The sequence below is a fragment of the Sarcophilus harrisii genome, chromosome 4 (assembly GCF_902635505.1).
Source record: "Sarcophilus harrisii chromosome 4, mSarHar1.11, whole genome shotgun sequence".
Classification (NCBI taxonomy): Eukaryota; Metazoa; Chordata; class Mammalia; order Dasyuromorphia; family Dasyuridae; genus Sarcophilus; species Sarcophilus harrisii.
Window position 1 is genome coordinate 286,460,046 of NC_045429.1, and position 23,502 is coordinate 286,483,547.

General features: G+C 35.3%; 1 protein-coding gene across 1 annotated transcript in view; it reads left to right on the top strand.

Annotated features, from left to right (window-relative positions):
- Window positions 1–21,488, top strand: part of LOC100931331 (putative uncharacterized protein ZNRD1-AS1) — a 71,375-nt gene extending 49,887 nt beyond the window's left edge. Inside the window, exon 3 of the mRNA XM_031965244.1 lies at window positions 21,249–21,488. Within this exon, the coding sequence (XP_031821104.1) occupies window positions 21,249–21,425 (177 nt within the window). The 3' untranslated portion in view covers window positions 21,426–21,488. The remainder of the gene's footprint in view (window positions 1–21,248) is intronic.
- The last annotated feature ends 2,014 nt before the right edge of the window (window positions 21,489–23,502 follow it).

Genomic DNA, 23,502 nt, shown 5'->3' on the forward strand with positions numbered 1-23,502 from the left:
TCCTTTCAGAGAAGCAATATGACTATTATTGCTCTTATTTTAGAAATGGGAGAAATTGAAATTCAGAGAATTAAAGGGATTTGCTTAAAGTTACAGGACTAATAATATTAGATTAAGAAGTGAAAAACAGATCTTTTAATCCCTAGAATAGCTTTTTTCCCCCCTCAAATTCCTTACTGTTCATCAACATCCCTCTAGCATGTGTCCCTTACTATATCTCTTCTGCTGATCTTTGATTGTTCTTAAATATGACCCCTCCACTCCAGTCAAGTTAACACCATGCCTCATCACTTATATATTCTCTAATTGACTCAAATTTATAAGAAATCAAGCCATTCTCCAATTGATTAATGGTCAAAAGATATGAACAACTTTCAAATGAAGAAATTGAAACTATTTCTAATTATATGAAAGAGTGTTCCAAATCATTATTTATCAGAGAAATGTAAATTAAGACAACTTTGAGATACCACTACCCACCTGTCAGATTGGCTAGGATGACAGGAAAAGATAATGCTGAATGTTGGAGGGGATGTGGGAAAACGGGAACACTGATACATTGTTGGTGGAATTGTGAATGAATCCAACCATTCTGGAGAGCACTCTGGAACTATGAGCAAAAAGTTATCAAAATGTGCATACCCTGCTGAATGTACAAAGTAGATCAGGGATAGGACAGCTGTTTATTTCCTGGGCCACAAAAAAGAAGCTTATACACAGAAGACTCATAAATACACAGTGACAAGTAGTTGAAGTACAATATAAGTACTGTAGATATTTTCATTCTGTCCTTTTCAGTCCAAAAATCATTCTCCTTTGAAGAGAAAAAAGCAGGATAAGCTGAATATTTTTTCATTCTCTTGCTGAACCAAGTTTTTCATGAGAGCCTAAACTTAGTTTCACACGCTAGATCAAAGTGACCTTGCCTATTTCTATTCTTCTGCTTACCTAGGCATCATACCTGTGAGGTGCTTCTACAGATAAGATTCCATGAAAATATTGACCCTAGGAGGTCCTCTTAAGCTCATTTCCATCATTGTATACATCCTAAACCCATTCCCATCATTGTATGCATCCTGTTACTCCTGTTGTACTAGTCTCCTTTTATTGTTCTGCCTCAGTTTGCCTAATTGTCTTGCCACAGTTCTCTTTTGTTGTCCTGCCTCAGTTTCCCTAAATTGTTCCTCCGTAGGACTGATATAATTTAGGACTGGCTACTCTAAGATTATAAATTGTAAAAGTTTAGTCCAGATAAGGAGAAAGACTTTTTATCTTAGACATCATTGACTCCAGATCTTCCCAATTTATCAGAATGCCCAGTGCCTAATTCCATTCTGTCATTGTTCTTCTTAATCCCAATTTATCAGAATTTATGGTCCTGCCCCCAACCCTGTCAGAACCAGATTGTGATGGTCCATTCCCACTCTCAGTGCTCAGACTCCGCCCCTGCCTCAGTCTACTGGTCCCTTAGAGCCATGTGTGTATATATATATTTCATAGGAAACTCACATTCCCTGCTGGATGCTTTGAGACACCAGCCCTGGGGGCAACATGCTCCCAACACAATCTCTCCCTCTCAAATAAAATATTAAAAACTCTCTAATCTCTATCTTGCTTCAGTTTACCCCTCATTATACTCCCACTATTGTACCCATCCCATCATTATGTACATCCTATTATTGCTTTAGGCTGTGAGAAATATACATTTTTTTGGTATAACAGCTGCCTGATGCCCTAACTACATTCTTTTTGCTTCTATATGACTTAGTTGTAATCCTATGTAAACGCTGTTCCTCAGTCAGTCTGGACTTAATGATTTTTGAATATGAGTTTGATTTGGTTGGCTAGCCTAAACTTTCTACAATTAAAAGATTAAAAACCAATCTCTGTCTTGCCTCAGTTTCTCTGGCATTACACTCTGTCTCTAGTTATTCAGTCTGTGTTTCCAGGCCCCATGGCTGCTATCCATATAGTAGATGAAGATTTTCTCTGTCTCATCTTTTAACACTCTCATATGCCAGCCATGCAAGTTGGTACATAGTACATTTAATAGTGTTGAGGTGTGAGAAATGAGAGTGAGAGATCCCCATGCTGGTGCCACAGATTCTTGTGAAAGAATCGCATAGTCCCAATAGTTGAGGTTTGTGGGAAAAAATGGGTTTATTACACTAAGAAGAAACAATTTCCCAGCAGGCCAAATCTTGGAAGGATTTTTTAGCAAAGGTTTGGGTTTCAACCTTTGATTATATTGGGTTTTTGTGGCCTGAGGCTAGGGAACAATCTCCAGATGAATTTGAGGGATTAATTTTCAATTCAATAAAAGATGGTGGTTATGCCCTAGGCCAAGATCTCCAATTGAATTGTAGGTGGAAATCACCCCTAGAAACAGGAGGGTGGGGCCTCCCAGAGGCCAGGAGAGGTTGAGATTTTAGCATTTCTCTAATCCACGTCCACCACTCCCCCCCTAAAAAAGATTAGGGGACACAGTTTACAACAATAAGATTTTTATTCCCTTTTACCAGGTTAACAATTGCTGAAGTTCAGCTATATATGATCCCCTTGTGGTGAATGGAGCCATGAATAAACCAGGGAAAATGTAATTTCTTAAAAACCATGTCTTTACAGTTGGGAAACAATTAGGCTAGTGGAGAAGGCAGTTTTCTAGGGCCTAAATTGAAGGCCTAAATTAAGTAAAACATTTCTGGTATATTCATCACTTGTTTGTGAAGGATATTAATACAAGAAAGATCGAGGGAATCATGATTCTAGATGTAACAATTCTCTTTAGCAAGAGAAGCCTCCTATGTCATACCCATCTTGTTAGAGGGATCATGTTGTATCACCCAACTCAGTAGGCAGCTCTGGACAAAGGATAATTGTATGATCTTGCTTCATCTGTTCAGTAGTGACTTAGGCCCAATAACAGCTGAGAAGTTGCTTTTTAAAACAAATGCAGTGAATGGCTACTGGAAAGAACTGGTACCTCCAAGAAGTCTAGTGACCATTTATTCTGGTCAACCTTGGCACCTGTCAAAGGTCCCACTCAGCCTGACTTCTTAAAAGATAAGTTTTTATTTATTTCTTCCTTTCACACACACACACACACACACACACACACACACACACATATCATCATAATTTCCCCCCAAATTCCTCCCCCTCCCAGAGAGCTATCTCATATACAAATAGTATTTTTAAGCAAAGAAAAGAAGGAAAAAAGAAAAGAAAGAAGGAAAGAAAGAAGGAAGGAAGGAAGGAAGGGAAAAAAAAGAGGAAAAATTCAGGGTTGGATGACATTGAAAGACCTTGCTGCCATGATACTGCATTTCCCAGTAGAGTATTACCAGCATCTTTATGAGTTGACCATCAGTTGCAAGGTAGAGGAGGAGAGGAAATTCTGATACATTAAAAATCCCTACCTCCCATCCCAAGTGTAATACCCCCTCAAAGACCATCTTCTCCTCTGACACTTGGTTCTTGGCTTGCATTCTTCCAAACTGAAACTCTTAAACAGCTAGCTACTTTCAGGTTTAGCTATTTTAGTCTTCTGAGCAATAACCAATTTCTGGTCCAACCACTCACTTTGTACCTTCTGACTCAGAGTTAGGTGTTTATACTTTGTGAGAACATCACTGGGTATTAATACTTATGACCACATCAATATCTTGACATCTGAAACTATATCTCATGATTATATTAATTGAACTGGGAATGTAGGAGGGCAGGAAGCAAATCTCTCTTCTTCTATTAGCAAAAAATATTACTTTTACCAAAAGGGTTTAGACATAGGACAAAAGAGAAGGGAATGAGAGTGGATGCTGGAGCAGTTCTCTTTCTTTAGCTTTCTTTAAGCTCAGAGCAAATTTCAGATTTTATTTGAGGTCATACTGCCCTGAGTTCTTTAAATCTTTACCATGAAGGAAACTTGTGAGCAGGTGAAGTGGAAGCAAAGCCATGTAAGGAAGATGCAGAGGGGCAGAGATTTTGATCTTAGTGAATGATGGAGAATGATGGAAGTTGGAGGCTATTTAGCAAGTTGTTTTATGTAGAACTTTGTCATTGTAGCTTAAGCTGAGTACCATCAAACATTACTATGTTACCACTCCAGAGGGATACGGGGTCTAAGGCTTCGGAGACTGCATCTAAGAGCAAACTAGCTATCACTAGAGATGTAGAGAGGGAAGGGAAGAGGAGGGAAGGAGAAAGCACATCAGATATTTTTTTGATGCTAGTCCAGAAACTAGAGACTAAATATTTCAGGCAGTTGATCCCTACATTGGCTGTTTTCTCCACCCATTTAAACCTGTGAGAACAAGATATAGTTGGAATGGTCTGAAACCATGAATTGTTATCAGGTTAGGAATTCTGTAAAAGCTAGAAGAGTTTTATTCCTCTCTCTGTCTGACAAGTATTTATTCCAAGCTTTTTCTTTGTCCTTTAAATTGCTTATAATTCCTAATTTGCATATTATTTTAAAAGATAGCTTGTCTCTGATAGAAAATTAAGGCTGATGATAAATGATTTGTGTATATTCTTAAATGCAAACAGAAGAGCAGAAAGAGAAAAAGCTAGTGAATCAATTTTAGTATAAAGAGGATAAATGTTTAAACTTTGGCTTAAAACATTAACTTCTGTCTAAGAATAGAAGGAGAGCTAGAGTTAAAATTTTAAGGGATTCTTTTGGCTTTGATTTATGATTTGCTTTTGACAAATTTCCCTAATAATGCATAATTTAAACTGGGGTTTTTCTGCCCTCAGGCAAAAGTGAACTGTGCTATTAGCAGTCTTATGAGGGAGTAAGTAATGTAAGGCTGAAGAAGTTGGTAAGATATATAACATTTCTTATTATTTTCTCCTCATTCATTCTTTGTGAAACTAGGATAATGACTAATGAGTAGGTTTCAACTAGAGAAGAAAGGTGGAATTTAGGGAAATTTGTTGTTTTTTAGCCTTGTCTTTATGACCCCATTTTGGATTTTCTTGGCAAAGATATTTGAGTGGTTTGCCATTTTCTTTTAGAGTTCATTTCACAGATGAGAAAACTGAAGCAATCAGGGTTAAATGACTTGCCCAGAGTTACATTTACACAGAGTTAGTGTCTGAGGTCAAATTTGAACTCAAGTTTTCCTGACTCCAGGTCTGATGCTCTAATCACTGGCACCATCTAGCTGCCCATGAATCACACTACCAAGTGTCTTCTTCCTCCTCCACTAAGATTCTAAACCTTGCCTGATAATGCCACCTACTGGTTCTTTATTACTATTGCTATATCTTCCCTCCACAAATTTCATCCCCCCCACTCAATGGCAATGTAAACCTTCTCTTGTAATAAAAATCATATAGTCCAGGGCTTCTTAAACTTTTTCCACTTGTGACCTTTTTTCGTTTGAAAAACTTTTGTGCAACTCCAAGTATATAGGGATATAAAACAGGTATAGAAATAAAACATTTACCAATAATAAACTGGTATTTATTTATATTTATTATATATAATAATTTATTAATATATTATATAAATAATTATAATTATTTATATAATATATTAAATAGAAAATATTATATTTATACACAAATATATAAACATATATATAAATAAATTGAGAAATTTGTTAAAAAATTTTTGGTATATATGTATAATTTTTTTTTTTTTTGCCATTTTTTAAAGATGCAAAGGTTTGAAAACAAAGGATTGTTAAGGGCTTTTAATGATGTTAACAATTTTGATAGTACCCAGAAGCACATTTAATGCTGGCGATTTTTTTTTTTTTTTTTGGACTATGAATGCCTCCTGATAGATCAGGCAGTAAATAAAAGTATTATGTTCATTGCTACCAGCTTTAATTTTGAATACAAATACAACATTCTTGCGCATTATTGCTCCCACAACATCTGCACAGACTCCCAACATAATTTTTCAACTGTAAATCTTCATTTGTGAAAAATTTATCTACTTTAAGATACATAGCTTTTCCTCTGTGTGTGCTCTTCCAAAGGGTAACCTGTGATGGCCAGAACTCTTTACTTAAAACAAAGATTCTTACAAGGTGTAAAGTCAGTGGAATTGATAAGAAAATGTTTATCTAGTTTAGCTCGGTGCTCAATCATTCTCTAAGTTCAGTATGATTGATTTTATCTTGTAGCAATTAATGGTTTCCTAGTGATATAACGATCAGTTGACACTCAGTGTAGAGCATATAAAACTGCAACAAACACAGCCAGAGTCAGAGCCAGAGCTCTGAAGGGTCTCAGACTCAGACTCGGAAGGAACACAGAGACAGATTCATAACATGGTCCATCTTTGTAGTGGCTGGAGGCTGAAGCACAAGCCCTGGGATTCAGAGACAGGTGTTAAAGTCCAAATCCTTTATTGTCTCCTTCACAATCTAGTTTTCTTGCCCAGGCCCTGGATTAGCTTTCTTAGAGATCTTCCAGAGTCTTGGGTATGAGATGAAGTGAATCTGTCTCTGAAAAGAAGGCTGCCCCAGAGACCTCTAGAAAACCACCAAGAACACTACAGGTAACAAAACAATAATCCCTCATATATATTTCCTTCATAAACATAAAGTAACAATTATATCATGTTAGAGATATCAGTTCTTTCACCTAATTGAATTGCAAACTTTGCATTGCCCTTAAGCTTGGACTGCTGGAATTGGCCATTGCTAAATTCAGAAATTATTTTGGAAATAGTATCATTTGGTAAAGGAATTCTATGAATTTCATCCACATGCTTTTTCCCCATGAACTATTTCTGATATTTTAATAGCAGCAGGTAACAGACCTCCTCTTTTACAGGACTTTTTGATTTTTGCAATTAAATAAGTTTCATAAAATGCAAATAAATACTTTTTGTTTATAGCAACAGATTTCTCAAAACATTGTTTTTCTTTTTTTTTTTTTTTAAGATTTAAAAAACTATTCAAACTATTCCTTTGGTTTATTGCAGTGTGCTGCATGCTTGGTAATAAGATGTAATTTTAGTTTGGCTGGTGTACTGCTACTCCGAAGCCAATACTTTATTACAAATTAAGCAAAGAGATTTTTTCCACAACATCATCATTATTAGAAGTAAATCCATATTGCAAAAATGATTCAACATATTTTCTTTTTCTTGTCAGTTTAGATGTACTAAAATCTGGTAGTGAAGACTCTGCTGCATTGCCATCAGCATTTTTACATCTTCTGTCATTTATACATTACTGAAAAAATTTTGTTCTAAAATACAGATACATATTGCTAATAATTTCTCAAACATATACTAGCCTTAGTTTATGAAAATACATTTGTGATTAATTTAAAAAATTAATGTTCATACTTACATATATATATATATATATATATATATATATATATATATATACAATGATGATGGAGAAGTATTACCTCCTGCACTCTTAGTTCCTACTCCCAGCAGAGCTCTAGGTGAAAAGGGTCAAGCTCAGAGTTTATATTGGGTCTATGAGGTCACATGCACAGCTGATCAGAGACAGAGACATTTCCCATTCCTGATGCGACTTCAGAGTTCCCGCTCACGAAGGTGGTCCCTGTTTACTCATATCAAATCACGTCCACAGATCTCAGGGCCACTTAGGCCTCTGTTCACATCCTGACCACACCGGCCTGATCTGTCTTTGACTCTTAAAAACCTTTAGTAAATTTGATTAGAAAAAGGAAAGAGGAAAATCAAATTGTTAGTCTTAAAAATGAAAAGGGAGAACTTTCCAACAATGAAGAGGAAATTAGAGCAATAATTAGGAGTTATTTTGCCCAGCTATATACCAACAAATTTAATAATCTAAATGAAATGGAGGAATACCTACAAAAATATAGATTGCCCAGATTAACAGAGGAAGAAATAGATTACTTAAATAGTCCCATTTTAGAAAAAAGCTATTAATCAACTCCCTAAGAAAAAATCCCCAGGACCAGATGAATTTACATATTCCATAATTTATTCAATCATTCTCCAGTTGATGAGCATCCATCATTTTCTCCTTGCCATTACAAAAAAGGCTGCTACAAACATTTTTGCACATGATTTTTCCTTTTTTATGATTATAGACCCAGCAGAGACACTGCTGGATCAAAAATATGCACAATTTGACAGCTCTTTGGGCATAGCTCTAAATTGCTCTCCAGGATGGTTGGATCATTTCACTACTCCACCAATAATATATTAGTATTCCAGTTTTCTCATATCCCCTCCAACATTTATCATCATCTTCTCCTTCCATTTTAGCCAATCTAAGAGGTATGTAGTGGTACCTCAAAGTTGTCTTAATTTGCATTTCTCTGATCAATAGTGATTTAGAGCACTTTTTCATATGACTAGATATGGTTTCAATTTCTTCATCTGAAAATTGTCTATTCATATCCTTTGACCATTTATCAGTTGGACAATGGCTTGTATTCTTAAAAATTGGAGTCACTTCTCTATTTATAAATGAGGTCTTAATCAGAACTCTTGAATGTAAAATTTTCCCCCAGTTTTCTGCTTCCCTTTTAATCCTGTCTGCACTAGTTTAGTCTGTACAAAAAAAAAATTACCTTAATATAATCAAAATTATCCATTTTGCATTTCATAACATATTCTAGTTCTTCTTTGGCCACAAATTCCTTCCTTCTCCATAGATCTGAGAGGAGATTATCCTTTGTTCTTCTTATTTGCTTATAGTACTACTCTTTATGTCTAAATCACTTGAGAAAGAAATAAGAACACTTTTAATTTTATTTTGGTATAGGATGTTAGGTATTAGTTAATTCCTAGTTTCTGCTGTATTATTTTCTAATTTTCCCAGAAAATTTTGTCAAATAGTGAATTCTTACACAGAAGCTGGGGTCTTTGTGTTTATCAAACACTAATTACTATAGTCACTGATTATTTGTCTTGTGAACCTAACCTATTCCACTGATCAAATACTCTGTTTCTTAGCCAGTACCAAATGTTTTTGATGACTACTGCTTTATAATGTAGTTTTAGGTCTGGTAAAAGTAGGCCACCTTCATTTGCATTTTTCCATTAATTCCCTTAAAATTCTTGACCTTTTGTTTTTCCAGATGCCTTTGTTATTTTTTTCTAATTCTGTAAAGTAATTTCTTGGTAAGCCACTGAATAAGTAGGTTAATTTAGGCAGAATTGTCATTTTTATTATATTTGTTTGGTCTATCCATGAATACTTGATATTCTTTAAGTTGTTTTGATCTGACTTTATTGTGTGGAAAGTGTTTTGTAGTTGTGTTCATATAGTTCCCGACTTTCCCCTGTCTCCACCCACCAATTTCATCATTTCCTATACAACACATCAGGACTTGCACAGAGAGTGGGCAGGGACCATTCTTTATCCAATCATGTATATTAATAGAGTATAGTCCAATTACTATTTAACCTCATGTGCTTGGGACCTCAGTGCATGAACTCAAGCCTCAGCCCATTACACTACTTGGTTTAAGGATTACTACCATGTCTCTGTCACAAAAGGAATTTGATAGAACTCCTTCTTTTCTTATTTTTCCAAATAGTTTGCATAGTATTGGAATTAATTGAAGAATTCATTATTTAATTCAAGCACATCAAAGAGACAATTTAGTGCAAACAGTTGCCTGGTTCTAGGAAGCCAGTCAAATCATGGATCATGAAGCAGAGATAATAGGATAAAGGTATTCCATGATGGTTAAAAAATAATGAGTGGCAACATTCCTGCAAATTCATCTGGCCCTGTATTCTCTCTCTCTTTTTTTTTTATTTTATTTTTTATTATAATAACTTTTTATTGACATAACCCATGCCAGGGTAATTTTTTTTTAAATGTCTGAAGCTATTTTTATTTTTATTTATTTTTTTTAAAATAACTTTTTATTGACAGAACCTATGCCAGGGTAGTTTTTTACAACATTATCCCTTGCACTCACTTCTGTTCCAATTTTTCCCCTCCCTCCCTCCGCCCTCTCCCCAAATATGGCAAGCAGTCCTATACATGTTAAATAGATTGCAGTGGATCTTGGATATAATATATGTGTGCAGAACCGAACAGTTTTCTTGTTGCTCAAGGAGAATTGGATTTAGAAGGTATAAATAACCTGGGAAGAAGAACAAAAATGCAAGCAGTTTACATTCATTTCCTATGGCCCTGTATTCTCATTCTCATTTTCTCTCTCTCTCTCTCTCTCTCTCTCTCTCTCTCTCTCTCTCTCTCTCTCTCTCTATCTCTCTGTTGTCCAGTTGGGCTTTTTTGTTTTGAAACGAATTCTATATTCTAGACTGAGGAACAATGAAGCAGTTAGTATATGTGCATTTTAAAACATTCTTGGACTCAGAATACTGAAAGGATTCATCACACAAAAAGGTTAAGAAATATTATCCTAGTTGGAAGCAGGTGAGGGCTTCTGAAAGTTCTAAGCCTAGTCATGTCTGCTTACCATAATAATGGTGTGTTCTGCTGGCTAGATCTGTATGGTGAGAAAAAAAAAACCCAACTATATAATTGGTCTCGACCTGGAAATATTTCCCAAAGGAACTTGTTTTGTAAGTTGTTGTATTCTATGGATGCCTCATTTTTCTTCATGCTGACTGAAGCTGTTTTCCATTAATTAAGCTTCTCTAAGAGTCAATGATTATTAATCAATGAAGAAAGATTTATTAAGCATTACTATGTGTCAAGTACTGTACTAAGTACTGGGGTATAAAAGACAAAACAAAACAAAAGGCAGTTCCCACTTCAAGGAACTTACTTATGATCTAATGGGGAAGATATATATTTGTATATATAAAGAATATGTACAAATCAAGCTGTGTTCAGGATATGTAGGGAATAATTAACAGAGGTAAGACACTGGAATTAAGAGGAGTTGGGGAAAGGTGAGATTTTGTTGGAATTCAAAGAAAGCCAGGGAAATCACTATTCTTAACAGAAGAAAGCAGAGCATTTTAGGCCTGCGGGACAGCTAAAGAAAGTAATGCTGAGAGGAGAGAGAATTTTAGGTTTGTGAAACAGCTAGAAGACCAGTGTCACTCAATTGGAGAATGCTTGAGGAGGAAAAAATAGTAAGACTGAAAAGGTAAGAGAGTGTTAGGTTATGAAGAGCTTTAAAAAATGTTTTAAATTTATTTTAAACTTAATTATAAAATAAAAAAGAAAAAATATTGCCAAGTACACAGCAGAATATAAGAGGATTCACTATAAAGTAATAAATTTCCATTTTAAGAAAACCTATATAATAAATACAACATATTGCTTTTAAATAATTGTTTTCTTTGTTTCTTTGTAGGTTGTCTTTTTTGTTATCTTCTGTGTCTCCTTTATTTTTCCCCTTCCCTCCCCAACCCAAAGAAAGTTATAATTGTGTGAGGATATGCATATGGCATATATGTATATATAAATACACATATGTGTATTTATATATATACAAACACATGTATATCTATATTTATATAGATATACATTGACATCTAGGATCATTTATGTGTAAGATCATCTATGTTCATTTCCATTTGTTATCTAACATCTTTTTTCATCAGTCCAAGTCTTCATGTTTTTCTAAATCAACTAGCGTAATGCCGGAGAAACTGAGGCAGGAGAGAGATTAGAGAGTTTTCAATATTTTATTAATTGGAGAGTATAATTGACTGGACAGGACTCTCGTCTCAAATTATCCAGTCAGATAGAGATAAAGATGTACTGGGACCAAGGAATCCATGTTGGTACAAGGGCTGGAGGAGACTGTCATCTCAAAGAATCCAGCGTCCAGTAGCCAGTAGCCAGCCTCCAGCAATGAATGGGAGAAACTCAACTTCTTAAATACCTTTTAGAAACAAAGAAGGGGTAAGAAGCGCGAAAAACTTCTGTCAGGTTGGGGGGAGACCATAAATCCTAAAAATCCAGAGACAGGATGTCTGAATACACAGAGGTAAAGATGTCAGTGTGGTATCTTGGAATATTTTAGAGGGATATTGTAAATTCTTGAGGACAGAAAGAGGTCTACTCTCTTGTTTATCTTGCTTGCGTCAACAATTTACAACCTTAGAGCAAATAATCCTCAGTCTTAATGGACCAGAGGGGTTTTTACAGTTTAGGGGATTGAGACAGAACAGTTAAGGAAACTGAGACAAGGGAAACTAGTGCAGGGAAACTGAGCCAGGACAGTTAAAGAGAACTGTGGCATAACATTAGTTCATATTTCCTAGATTATTTCCAACCAAATCCCATTCTATCTGAGAGATTGTCTATGAAAAATTTCCCCCATTTTCCTATGTTATTTCTATTCTTGGCTGCATAGGTTTTATTTATACAAGAACATTTTAATTGAAAATAATCAAAATCATCCATTTTATATTTCAATAATGCTTTCACCTTATAATATGGTTTAATGTCTGATACTGCTGAATCTACTTCCTTTACATCTTTTTTTCCCTTCCTGAACTTTTGTTCTTCTTAATATACTTTGTTATTACTTTTTCTAACTCAGTAAGATGATTATTTTTAGTAATTTAAATGGGATGGTGTAGTGTTCTGGTTGGTTTTCTGGAAGTCTTTAGAGTAGCCTTTGTTTCAGCTAAGTAGTCACCAGGAGAATAGCCAGGTGATAAAGTACAAAAGTCTTTATTATCTCCTTGCCTGGGGCTTGGCTACCTTTCTGGAGGCCTTCAGAATGTGTCTTGGTTTCTGTGGGGGAGTCAGTGGGGCTATCACTATGGTCTCTGTCTTGAAGTCTGGAGTCCGGAAGCTTGAGCTCTAGTCTCCAGGGACTGTCTTCCCCCAGTTTGTTCCAGTTCCCTTCTGAGTCTGTCTCTGGCTCAGACAGGCCTTGATCTCAGTGGAGAAATGAAGGAAGACAGGCCTGCTACCATGCTGGTGTGAGATGGATGAATGTCTCTCCTTGGCTCCAAGAGCTTGAGTTCCAGCCTCCAATCCTCTGTCTTCTCTGAATCTGACCCTGGCTGAGTTGGTGCCAGTTTATATGCTCTATTATAATTAGATTATTTACAGTATACTGAGTATAAACCATCATTATAACTAGGGAACCATTATTTGTGGTAAGATTAAATCAATCATACTGAACTAGAGAACAGTACTAATCACTATGCTAAACTAGATAACCATTGTATTATCAACACCTTGTTTAATCAATCATACAGCATTTCAGCCCTCTACAGGATGGCATTACATAAATAGATTAATTAATTAAAATTGTCATTAAAAAATTATATTGGCTTTACCAATCCATGGTAAATATAGCTTCAATTTAGATCTAACTTTATTTTACCAATCCATGGTAAATATAGCTTCAATTTAGATCTAACTTTATTTGTATAAAAAGTTTCTATGTTTATATTTGAATAATTCTTGTGGGTTTTTTGACAGGAATTCTCTTGGGTATTTTACATTATCTAGTTATTTCAAAAGGTCTAAAACAATATTGAATAATTTGACTGATGCATAGTACAGCTTCCCCATTTTTCTCTGATTAAATATATTTTAGTTATAACTTTTAAATCATGATCACTACATTTGCTTCTTCTTCTTCTTTGTGAAATATTGTTATTTATTTTATACGTAAATACAAAATAAGGAAAGAAAAAAATGAACATTGTCATAGCCATAGGCACATAAAAGAGGATTCAAAATATAATATAATAAATACCACACATTCTGTTCAGAGATGTCCATCTTTGCATCATAGTCATAGGCACATAAGAGAGGATTCAAAATATAATATAATAAATACCATACATTCTGTTCAGAGATGTCCATCTTTGCTTTCTTATGGGTTTTCTTTAGTTCCCTACTGTAGACTTTTTACTTTATTTCCTTCCCCTCATTCTTTCCCCCATCCCTACTATAAGTAGGGGTAGAACCCCATTACAATTAAATGTATATACATACATATACATGTATATACATGAATATTATACACTTATATGTAAGACCATACTATGCTTATTTCTATTTGTCCTCTTGTTTTCCTAAAGGGGAATAGCATCTTCCTTCCTAAGATCAAATATTTCCATATTTTTCTAAATTCCCTAGCTCATCATTTCTTACACCACAGTAATATTCCAATCTTATACTAAAATTACTAGATTTTAAAATTTAAATACTTTAAAACAATATTGATTAAGATGGCTGATATACTTTCCCTAATTTTTTCTCTTTTGATTAAATCCATTTTAGTTTTAACTTTTCCTAAGATCATGATTACTGCCTCTGCCTTTATTTACATAATATATTATATTCCTTAGCTTTATTTCATGTTTGTGTATATCTCTCATTTTTATAGCATTTCCTGAAAGCAATATATTGTTGAATTCACAATTTTAATATATCAGTTTTCTTTTATGGTAAATTCATCTCAGTTTCATTCTAAGATATAATTGCTTGTTATATATTTTTCTCCTCCCTCTTTTTCCTCACTATTCTTCTCACCCAATTCCTAACCCTCCTCCCTCCTCTGCTTTACTTCTATTCTTTACCTTATCCTCCTGAACCTTAAACTACTGTTCCCTCTGAATTCCTTTTATGCTATACACACACACACACACACACACACACACACACATATATGTATATATAGCATAAAAGTCTTGTAAATTCAGAAAGAAAACAGGGCAAGGGGATAGGGGAGGATAAAAGAGGGATTCAACCTTTTTTTTTTTTTTTTTTTTTTTTTTTTTTTTTAGCATTATTCACCCTCCCTCTGCTAGTTTCTTTTGTAACTCATTAGTATAAATGTACTTTTTTATCTCTCCCTACACAGCTATATATATATTTAAATTCACCCCATCATACTTTCTTAACCCAAGCTTTTTTTTTTTTTTTCAAATTACCCAAATAAAAGTTTCAGTCATAAAAAAACTGATATTTTTATATATAAGAAGCAAATAATTTGACCTTATTAAGCCCCTTATAATTGGCCAATAATGTATACTTTATATTTCTCCTGGATGTTATATGTTGATTTTCCCTAAATTCTGCTGTTTTTGTTACAAATATCTGATATGAAAGTCTTTGGATGACAGAGTATTTTGTATTTACTCTTGGAAGCAATAGGAAACCACTGTAGTTTATTGAGTCCCTATTCATGAATGATCCTGTGCTTTAGGAAATCACTTTGGTATCTGGAGGATGGATGGATTGTTGATAAGCAGGGGAAAACTTCAGATCTACTAGCAGGCTATTGCAGTAATTCAGGCATAAATTGATAAGGGCTTTCACTAGAGTGGTTTCAATGCCAAAAGAGAGAAGGGAAGAGTATGTTTGGTACTCTTGTTGACTTTTGCTCCAAATATCAATGACTTAGTTGCAAAGAGGAAGCTGGTTTTGAAATGATCCCATGGTGGTAATAAATAATTTTCTATTCTTTAAGATAAAGTTAACTTATATTTATGTGTTTGATGTGTTTACCACATCTAGTACTTTCCAATTCTCTCTCTCTTTTAAAAAGGTGTGAGATTTTTGAGAAATCTATAAGTTTTTGACTGCTTTTATTTCTTAATTCTGAACTACATTTCCTAAAATATTATTTTGCCATTTTTATGCCCATTTTTGCATTACAGTCACTGAATATTAAAGTATATATTGATTTGGTTTGAAAGATAAATTCTGTATTATTGTTCTGTAAGAAATGACTAGCAGGATGAATACAGAGAAGCTTGGAGAGACATACATGAACTGATGCTAAGTGATATGAGCAGAACCAGGAGATCATTATACACTTCAACAGCAATACTATATGATGATCAATTCTGATGGACATGGCTCTCTTTAACAATGAGAAGATCCAAATCAGTTCTAATTGATCTGGAATTAACAGAACCAGCTACACCCAGAGAAAAACACTGGGAAATGAGTATGAACCACAACATAATGTTTCCATTCTTTCTATTATCGTTTGCTTGCATTTTTTTATTCTCAGGTTATTTTTATCTTCTATCAAAATCCAATCTTTCTTGTGCAAAATATAATTGTGTAAATATATATACATATATTGTATTTAACATATTTAACATGTATGGGACTACTGCCATCTAGGGGAGAGGGGTGGAGGGAAGGAGGAGAAAAGTTGAAACAGAAGTTTTTGCAAGGGTCAATGTTGAAAAATTACCCATACATATGTTTTGTATATAAAAAGCTATAATAAAAAAAGAAAGATAAATTCTAATTCTTAACTTTCTGTGGGGGATTGATGTCTGAGATGTTCTTTCCTGTTGTTTAATAACAACAATAATAATCTATTACTTCTAGGATGGAAATATTATAAAATAGCAAAATGGCATAGCAGATAGAGTACTGGATATCTGAAATCAAGAAGACCAATTTCAAATCCAGCCTCATACCCTTACTAGCTATGAGACTCTAGATATATTACTTAATTAAGATTATGCTTCAGGTTCCACATCTGTAAAATGAGGATAAAATAGCACCTACCTTCCAGGAATTTTGCTTTACCCCATCTTCAAACTTATTCAAGTCAAGTCAATAAACATTTGTTAAGCACTTATGTATCAGGCATTTTATTAGGCTTTGTGGATGAAGAAAGGGAAAAAAAATAGCACCTGTTTTCAGGTAGCTCTCAGTCTAATGGGGAACCAACATATATAACAACTATTTACAAACAAGATATAGACAGAATAAATGGAAATAATCTTAGAGAGAAAGTACTGTATTAAATAGGAAGTTCTTGTTGTTTGGTCAATTGCAGTTGTGTCTCATTATTTGTGACTGTTGTGAGGATAAAGTGAACTAACATGTAGGGCAGCTAGATGGCACAGTGGATAGAGCACTAGCTCTGAAGTCAGGAGGGACCTGAGTTCAAATCTGGCCTCAGAAGGCTAATATTTCTTAGTTGTGTGACCCTGGGGAAGTCACTGAACTTTAATTGTCTCAGCAAAAAATTAAAAAATTAACAAAAAAATAACATTTGTAAAGTCCCTTGCAAAAATTCTATGTAAATGTATAGCTATTGTTATATATAAACTTGTCTGTCTGTCTTTTAAAGATTTCATAACCTGTCCCTTTCTGCCTTCAGTTTCCTTATAGCTTTCACTTCATATGCTCTATGGTCTGGTCATAGTGGTCTACTTACTATTTCCTACACATGACACTATTATATTGCATCTCCATGCATTTGTACTGGCTGTCTCACATTCCTTGGATGTTCTCTCTCCTCACCTCCATGTCTTGAGAATTCATGACTTTCTTCAAGATCAAATTATAATTCAATTCACAGAAAGGGAAGGCAAGCAAGCCTTGCTGAAGCAATGACAACAGACAGACAGACACAGAGACAGAGATAGAGAGAGGAGGTCTCATGTTCTAGGCAAGTCAAACTAATAACATTTTAACCACTATCACCTATGAGATTCTGATGGGACAGCCCAGGACTCAACTGAACTTAAGACTCTTGGGAAATAGCAATATTTCTAGCCCAGTATCCTTAGCATCCCCTGTGGAGATAGATGTAGCTGGGCAATTGCTCCTCTAAGTGCAATAGCCAGTTATGGGAGATCCAGAAAGAAAAGTTTAGGCTACTAGTCTTTGACACTGTTGAATAGTTCAACATCAGAAACTGATACATTTTTTTTTAAATCTTTGGAAATGACATTATAGAAGAGACATCAGCAACTTTTTTGCCTAAGGACCATGGGATCATTCTAGCAGACTTATAGCTGAAATCTTCCATATACATCTTGTCTCCTTCATCAGAATGTGAACTTCTTGAGAGCAGTGACTTATTGCACATAGTAAGCATTTGTTAAAAATTTTATTAATTCCTTCAAAAGTCACTTTCTACAGGAGGCCTTTCCTGCTCCTCTAAGCAGGTAGAACCTCACCCTCTGATATTACTTTTAACTTGCTATGTACACATTTTGTGTATACTTACTTATTTATGTTTTCTCCTCTATTAGAATATAAACTCCTTGAAGGCAGGAGTTGTTTTTGGTTTTCTTTGTACCCCCACCTCTTTGTTAAAAATAGTATTTTCTTTTCTCCCCCAATTATATGACAAAACAAATTTTAGCATTCATTTTTACAAGATTTTGAGTTCTAATTTTTTCTCCCTTCTTCCCTCTTCTCCTTTCTTCTTTTTGAAAAAGGTAGGCAGTTTTACATAGGCGATACATATGTTATCACATAAAACATGTTTCCATATTAATCACAGTTGTGGAAACAGATCAAAAGAAAAAAACATGAAAAAGAATAAAGTAGTGAAAAAATGCTTTGATATGCATTCAGAATCTATCAGTTCTTTATCTGCATGGGTATAGCATTTTCCTTCCTGAGTCTTTTGTACTTTTTTTGGATCATTGTATTGCTGAGAAGAGCTGAATGATTCATAGTTGATTATCACACAGTGTTGCTGATACTATGTATATATATGATACATAGTATCATGTACAATGTTTTCTTGTTTCTGTTCATTTCATTTTGCATCAGTTCATACAAGTCTTTCCAGTTTTTTTTCTGAAATCTGCCTGGTCATTATTTTTTATTGCAAAATAACATTCCATTATATTCATATACCACAGCTTGTTTACCATTTCCCAATTGATAGGCATCCCCTCAATTTTCAATATTTTGCCACCATGAAAAAGGCTGCTATAAATATTTTTGCACATGTAGGTCCATTTGGTACTGGCTAAAAATAGAGTAGTAGATCAGTAGCTTAGGTTCACAAGAAATAACAGTCAATAACTATAGTTATTTAGTTTTTTAGAAACTCAAAGACTCCAGCTTTGGGGGTAAGAACTCACTATTTGACAAAAACTGCTGGGAAAATTGGAAAATTAGTATGGTAGAAACTAGGCAGTGACCAACATGTAATACTCTATATCAAGATAAGGTCAAAATGGGTTCATGATTTAGACCTAAAGGGTGATAACTATAAGCAAATCAGGAGAGCAAGATATACCTGTCAGATCTCAGGGAAAGGAAGGAATTTATGACCAAAGAAGAACTAAAGAACATTATGAAATGTAAAGTGGATAATTTTTATTACATTAAATTAAAAAGGTTTTGTTTAAGCAAAAACAATGTAGCCAAGATTTAGAAGAGAAGCAGAAAACTGGGTAACAATTTTTATAGCCAGTGTTTCTGACAAAGGGTTCATTTCTCAAATATATAGAAATCTGAGTCAAATTTATAAGAATATAAGTCATTCCCCAATTGATAAATGGTCAAAATATATGAATAGTATTTCAGATAAAGAAATCAAAGCCATCTCTAGTCATATGAAAAGATGCTCTATATCACTACCGATTACAGAAATGCAAATTAAGACAATGAGATAACACTCTACACCTTTCAGATTGGCTAAGATGACAGGAAAAGATAATGATAAATGTTGAAGAGGATGTAATCAAACTGGGACACTAATACATGGTTAGTGGAGTGAACTGATCCAGCTATTCTGAAAAGCAATTTGGAACTATCCAAAGTGTTATAAAACTGCATATTTTTTGATCTAGTAATCTCTCTGGGCCTATATCCCAAACATATTAAAAAAGAAAGAAAAGGACCTGTATGTGCTAAATTATTTGTCTCATCTTTTTTTGTTGTTGCAAGCAATTGGAAATTGAGTGAATGCCTATTAGTTGGGGGATGGCTGAACAAGTTATGGTACATGAATATAATGAAATGTTACTTTTTAATAAGAAATTGTGAACATGCTGATTTCAGAAAAGTCTGGAAAGGCTTATGTGAATTGATACTGAGTGAAGTGAATTGCATCAATATACATTAGGGAAATTGGTTTATAATTTTCTCTCTGTTTTAGCTCTTCCTCATTTAGGTATCAGTACCATATTTGTGTCATAAAAGGAATCAGGTAGAATACCTTCTTCACCTTTTTTTCCCAAATAGTTCATATAGTATTGGAATTAATTGTTCTTTGAATCCTTGGTAAAATTTACTAGTGAACTCTGATTCTGGATTTTTTCTAAGATGGGACTATTTAGTCATTCTATTTCCTAATTTGTTAATATGAGTAATTTATATTTTTATAGCTATTTACTTATTTTAATCATATTGGCAGACTGAGTGGCATATTTCCAAATGATTGCTTCAATTTCTTCTTTGTGTGGTGATTTCACTTTTTTCATTTTTTGTAACCTCCCACCCAGAGGTTACTGATTGCCAGTCTTACCTAGTCCCAGGCCTTCAGAAATGTTACCCAATCATAAGTCCTCAAAGATTTCTGGCCACTGCCTTTCTGAGCAGTGGTTCTCATGTCTAACAGAGCGCCCAGACACAGCAGTTTGCAAGCACAAGACTTTATTCCGTGTATTCACATGCTGCACTCCTCCTGCACTCTTACTGACTCTTATTGAACTCCCATTGAACTACCAATGAACTCCACCTACTTCCTGGTCCCCACTGCTTACATAGGGTTATGAGGTCACACACATAGCCAATAAGGGAAGGAGATAATGATATCTCCCATTGATAATGAGTCCTCAATACGACCAGAGCTTCTGCTCATGAGGTTAGTGCTGGTTGTAGAAAAATACATCCGGGTATCTCGGACATTAAGGTCTCTTTACTTCCTGATTGCGCTGTGCGAGATTCCTCTCCGGACCCTAACAATTCCCTTTTCTTGTTTAGCGGGAATCGCTCATCACATCAAACTAACTTTAACATCAACAATAACTCTCTTAATTAATGAGATTACAGAGTGTATAAAATAGAACAAAGGCAAACAAAAGTAAAATAGTAAGAACTAGGTCCGACAGGGGCCAAAACCAAGAAAAGACAACATGGTGTTTGACCCACTCAAGAAAGTCATGTTCAAGGAGGTAGGATGTCATAAATCTGTGGTTTCAATTGTACACATCCTTTGGTATCTAGTAAAGAAAGGCACAGAGGAAAGGTATATACAAGAAAAGTCATGTCCCGAAGCACTGCCTCACTAACTTTGGCAGGTGGGCATGTTGGTTTTTCACCTATTAATCTAGAGGCATTGCCTACAAGCGGAAAACAGGGCCTTTCCCCAGGCCACCATATGAGTCGGGTAGCCATGGGAGAAGCATACAAGCCCATTGTCCAGTTCTGTCAGGCTCTAGGTGTTGTACATCACCCAAGACAAGCCAATCCGCCTGTGGCACTGGTGCGGTGTCTGCCGTCTCTGGTGTCACGGTCAGGAGGGACATGGCTGTCATCAGTGTCTGCAGGGCTGCTGACATCTGGCCAATCTTTCTGGGCCGACAGTGGCGGTGACATCATCGTTGTTTGTTCTTTCTCTTCTTGGTTCTCCAGGTCATAGATGTTTCTGGTTGGGATCCACTCCTCTGCTGTTGGGTCTGCATCTGGAATGACGAGAGCATACCTGGAAGCCCAAACCTTGACCCAACCCAGGCCCTTCAGATGCCATCTAAGCCCTTCCACATCACTGTGGAGAGAGAGAGCTCTCGTCCTTGTCAGTCAGTCTGTTAGTTATCCATGCTTTCTATGTGTGCCAGAAACGCATTGCTGGGGTAAGATTAAAAAAATATGAAAATTGCGGGCAATTGTATGTATGTATTGTTGCATCTAAGCGAGCCTGCGTGAGTCGTGTAAAGAGTCACGCAAACCCCAACACTCCCTTTTCTTGTTTAGATGGGAGCATCTTGAGGGTACGAATAGCTTGTCCAATGATAGCTTGTCCCATAGGGTTATAAGGGATGCCAGTGGAATAGGCAATACCAAATTCAATGCAGAAGGACGTAAAGGAAAAAGATGTATAAGCCGGTCCATTATCTGTCTTAAGTGCATGTGGGACTCCTGCAATGGAAAAACAATGATAAAGATGGCTGATCACATGCCTAACTGCTTCCCCAGATTGGAGTAAAGCCATGAGGAATTTAGAGTGTATATCCATGGTTACATGGATGCTCTGCTTCTTTATATGAATAATGTCCATTTGTTATAAAGCATTAGATCTCAAACCACAAGGTTTTTTCCCTGGAGAAAGTGTAGGAACATGGAAAGGAAGGCAAGCTGTACAGCTTTTTACTATGCTTCTAGCTTCCTCTTTTGTTATCCCAAATTGCAAATTTAAAGCTCCAGCAGCCTGATGATAAAAAATAGGATCCGAAAGTTCGCTATGAATGTGGGCATGCAAGATATAATACTTGAATGCTTTCTCACTTGCTCTCAAAGTTCTTTAAAGAGCTGATAAACATTAGAAGCTACAAATTTTATTTGGGCTGTGGCAATTTTTGGTACCACATCTGCTGAATGAGTCAAATCAGATATATTTACATCAAAAATCCATTGCCAATTATATAATAACCGGGTTATCTTTAATGGAGACCCATGTGCAAGGTTTGGAGCTATGGCCAATAAACTTTTCCACTCTGGGATGGTTTCACAACACACATCAATCTGTGCACTGGCACAAAAGGTATATATCTTGTCAGGTCTTATCCCCGATAATTGTACTACTCTCTTAATGGCCTTTAAGAAGATTCTAGCCACAAGTACTGGGTAAGCAATAAGGCTTTGGTCTGGTTGTGCTGGGAGGTTCACACACTCCATCACACTGTCTCTTTGACTGTGGGTGCCTCTTTTGTAGCAAAAACTGATATTTCCAAGGCTTTTTGAGTGACTCTTTCAACCACATTGGATAAAGCCAGTTCAATCTCTCTTAGAGCCACTTAATCTTTTTTTTTGTAAGCTGGTATGGTGGGTCTAAAGCACTGTCTCTCTTTTAAAATGTCATATAATGGTGGTAACAACATAATTTTTGAAATGCTTTTCTTACAGGAGTAAGAACAGCAGCCACCTACATTTGACTCCTTGTGGCAAAATTGTCCATTCAAATTTTTTATAAGGCTCAGCTAAATTAATGCTAGACACTGAAAAGGCAAATCTTTTCATATCCTCCTTATCTAGAGGGATAGAATAGAAACAATTCTTAATCCAAAGATGCCATTCCCTAGGCAATTGAGGAAATGGAAGCCCAAACTGAAGAGCTCTTACTGTCTCCATCTGTTCTTTTACTTTTCTCAAATCAATAAACATCCTCCATTTTCCAGATTTGTTTTTTGTAGCAAATATAGGGGAATTCTAATGACTTAGAAAAGCTTGTAAATGTCCTTGGTCAAGTTGCTTCTGTTCTTGCTCTAATAAGGCCTGAATTTTTTTCACTTAATAAGATGTCTCTTCCCCACAGATTGATGGATATTTTTTTAAACTACAAAAGAAATAAAAACTCCTGTCTTATCTTCAAATTTTTGTCTCAAAGGAGTAGTACTATTTTCAGTTACTATTGATCCTCCTATGCCAGACATATAGGTGTTTGCTATAATCTTTGGCCAATGACTGGGCAATTGGCACCTCTAATGACTGTATGATCTGCACCTGTGTTTACCAACTCTTTCAATGGTATGCCAGTCACATAGATAGTGAGCATAGGATATTCAACTGTAGAGCTGCAGTCCAGAGTATTCCTGAATTCTGTTGTTGGGAGTCAAATTGCATTCCAGAAGTATGAATCAATAAACCTTATGCTATTCCTCCTCCTGGGTCA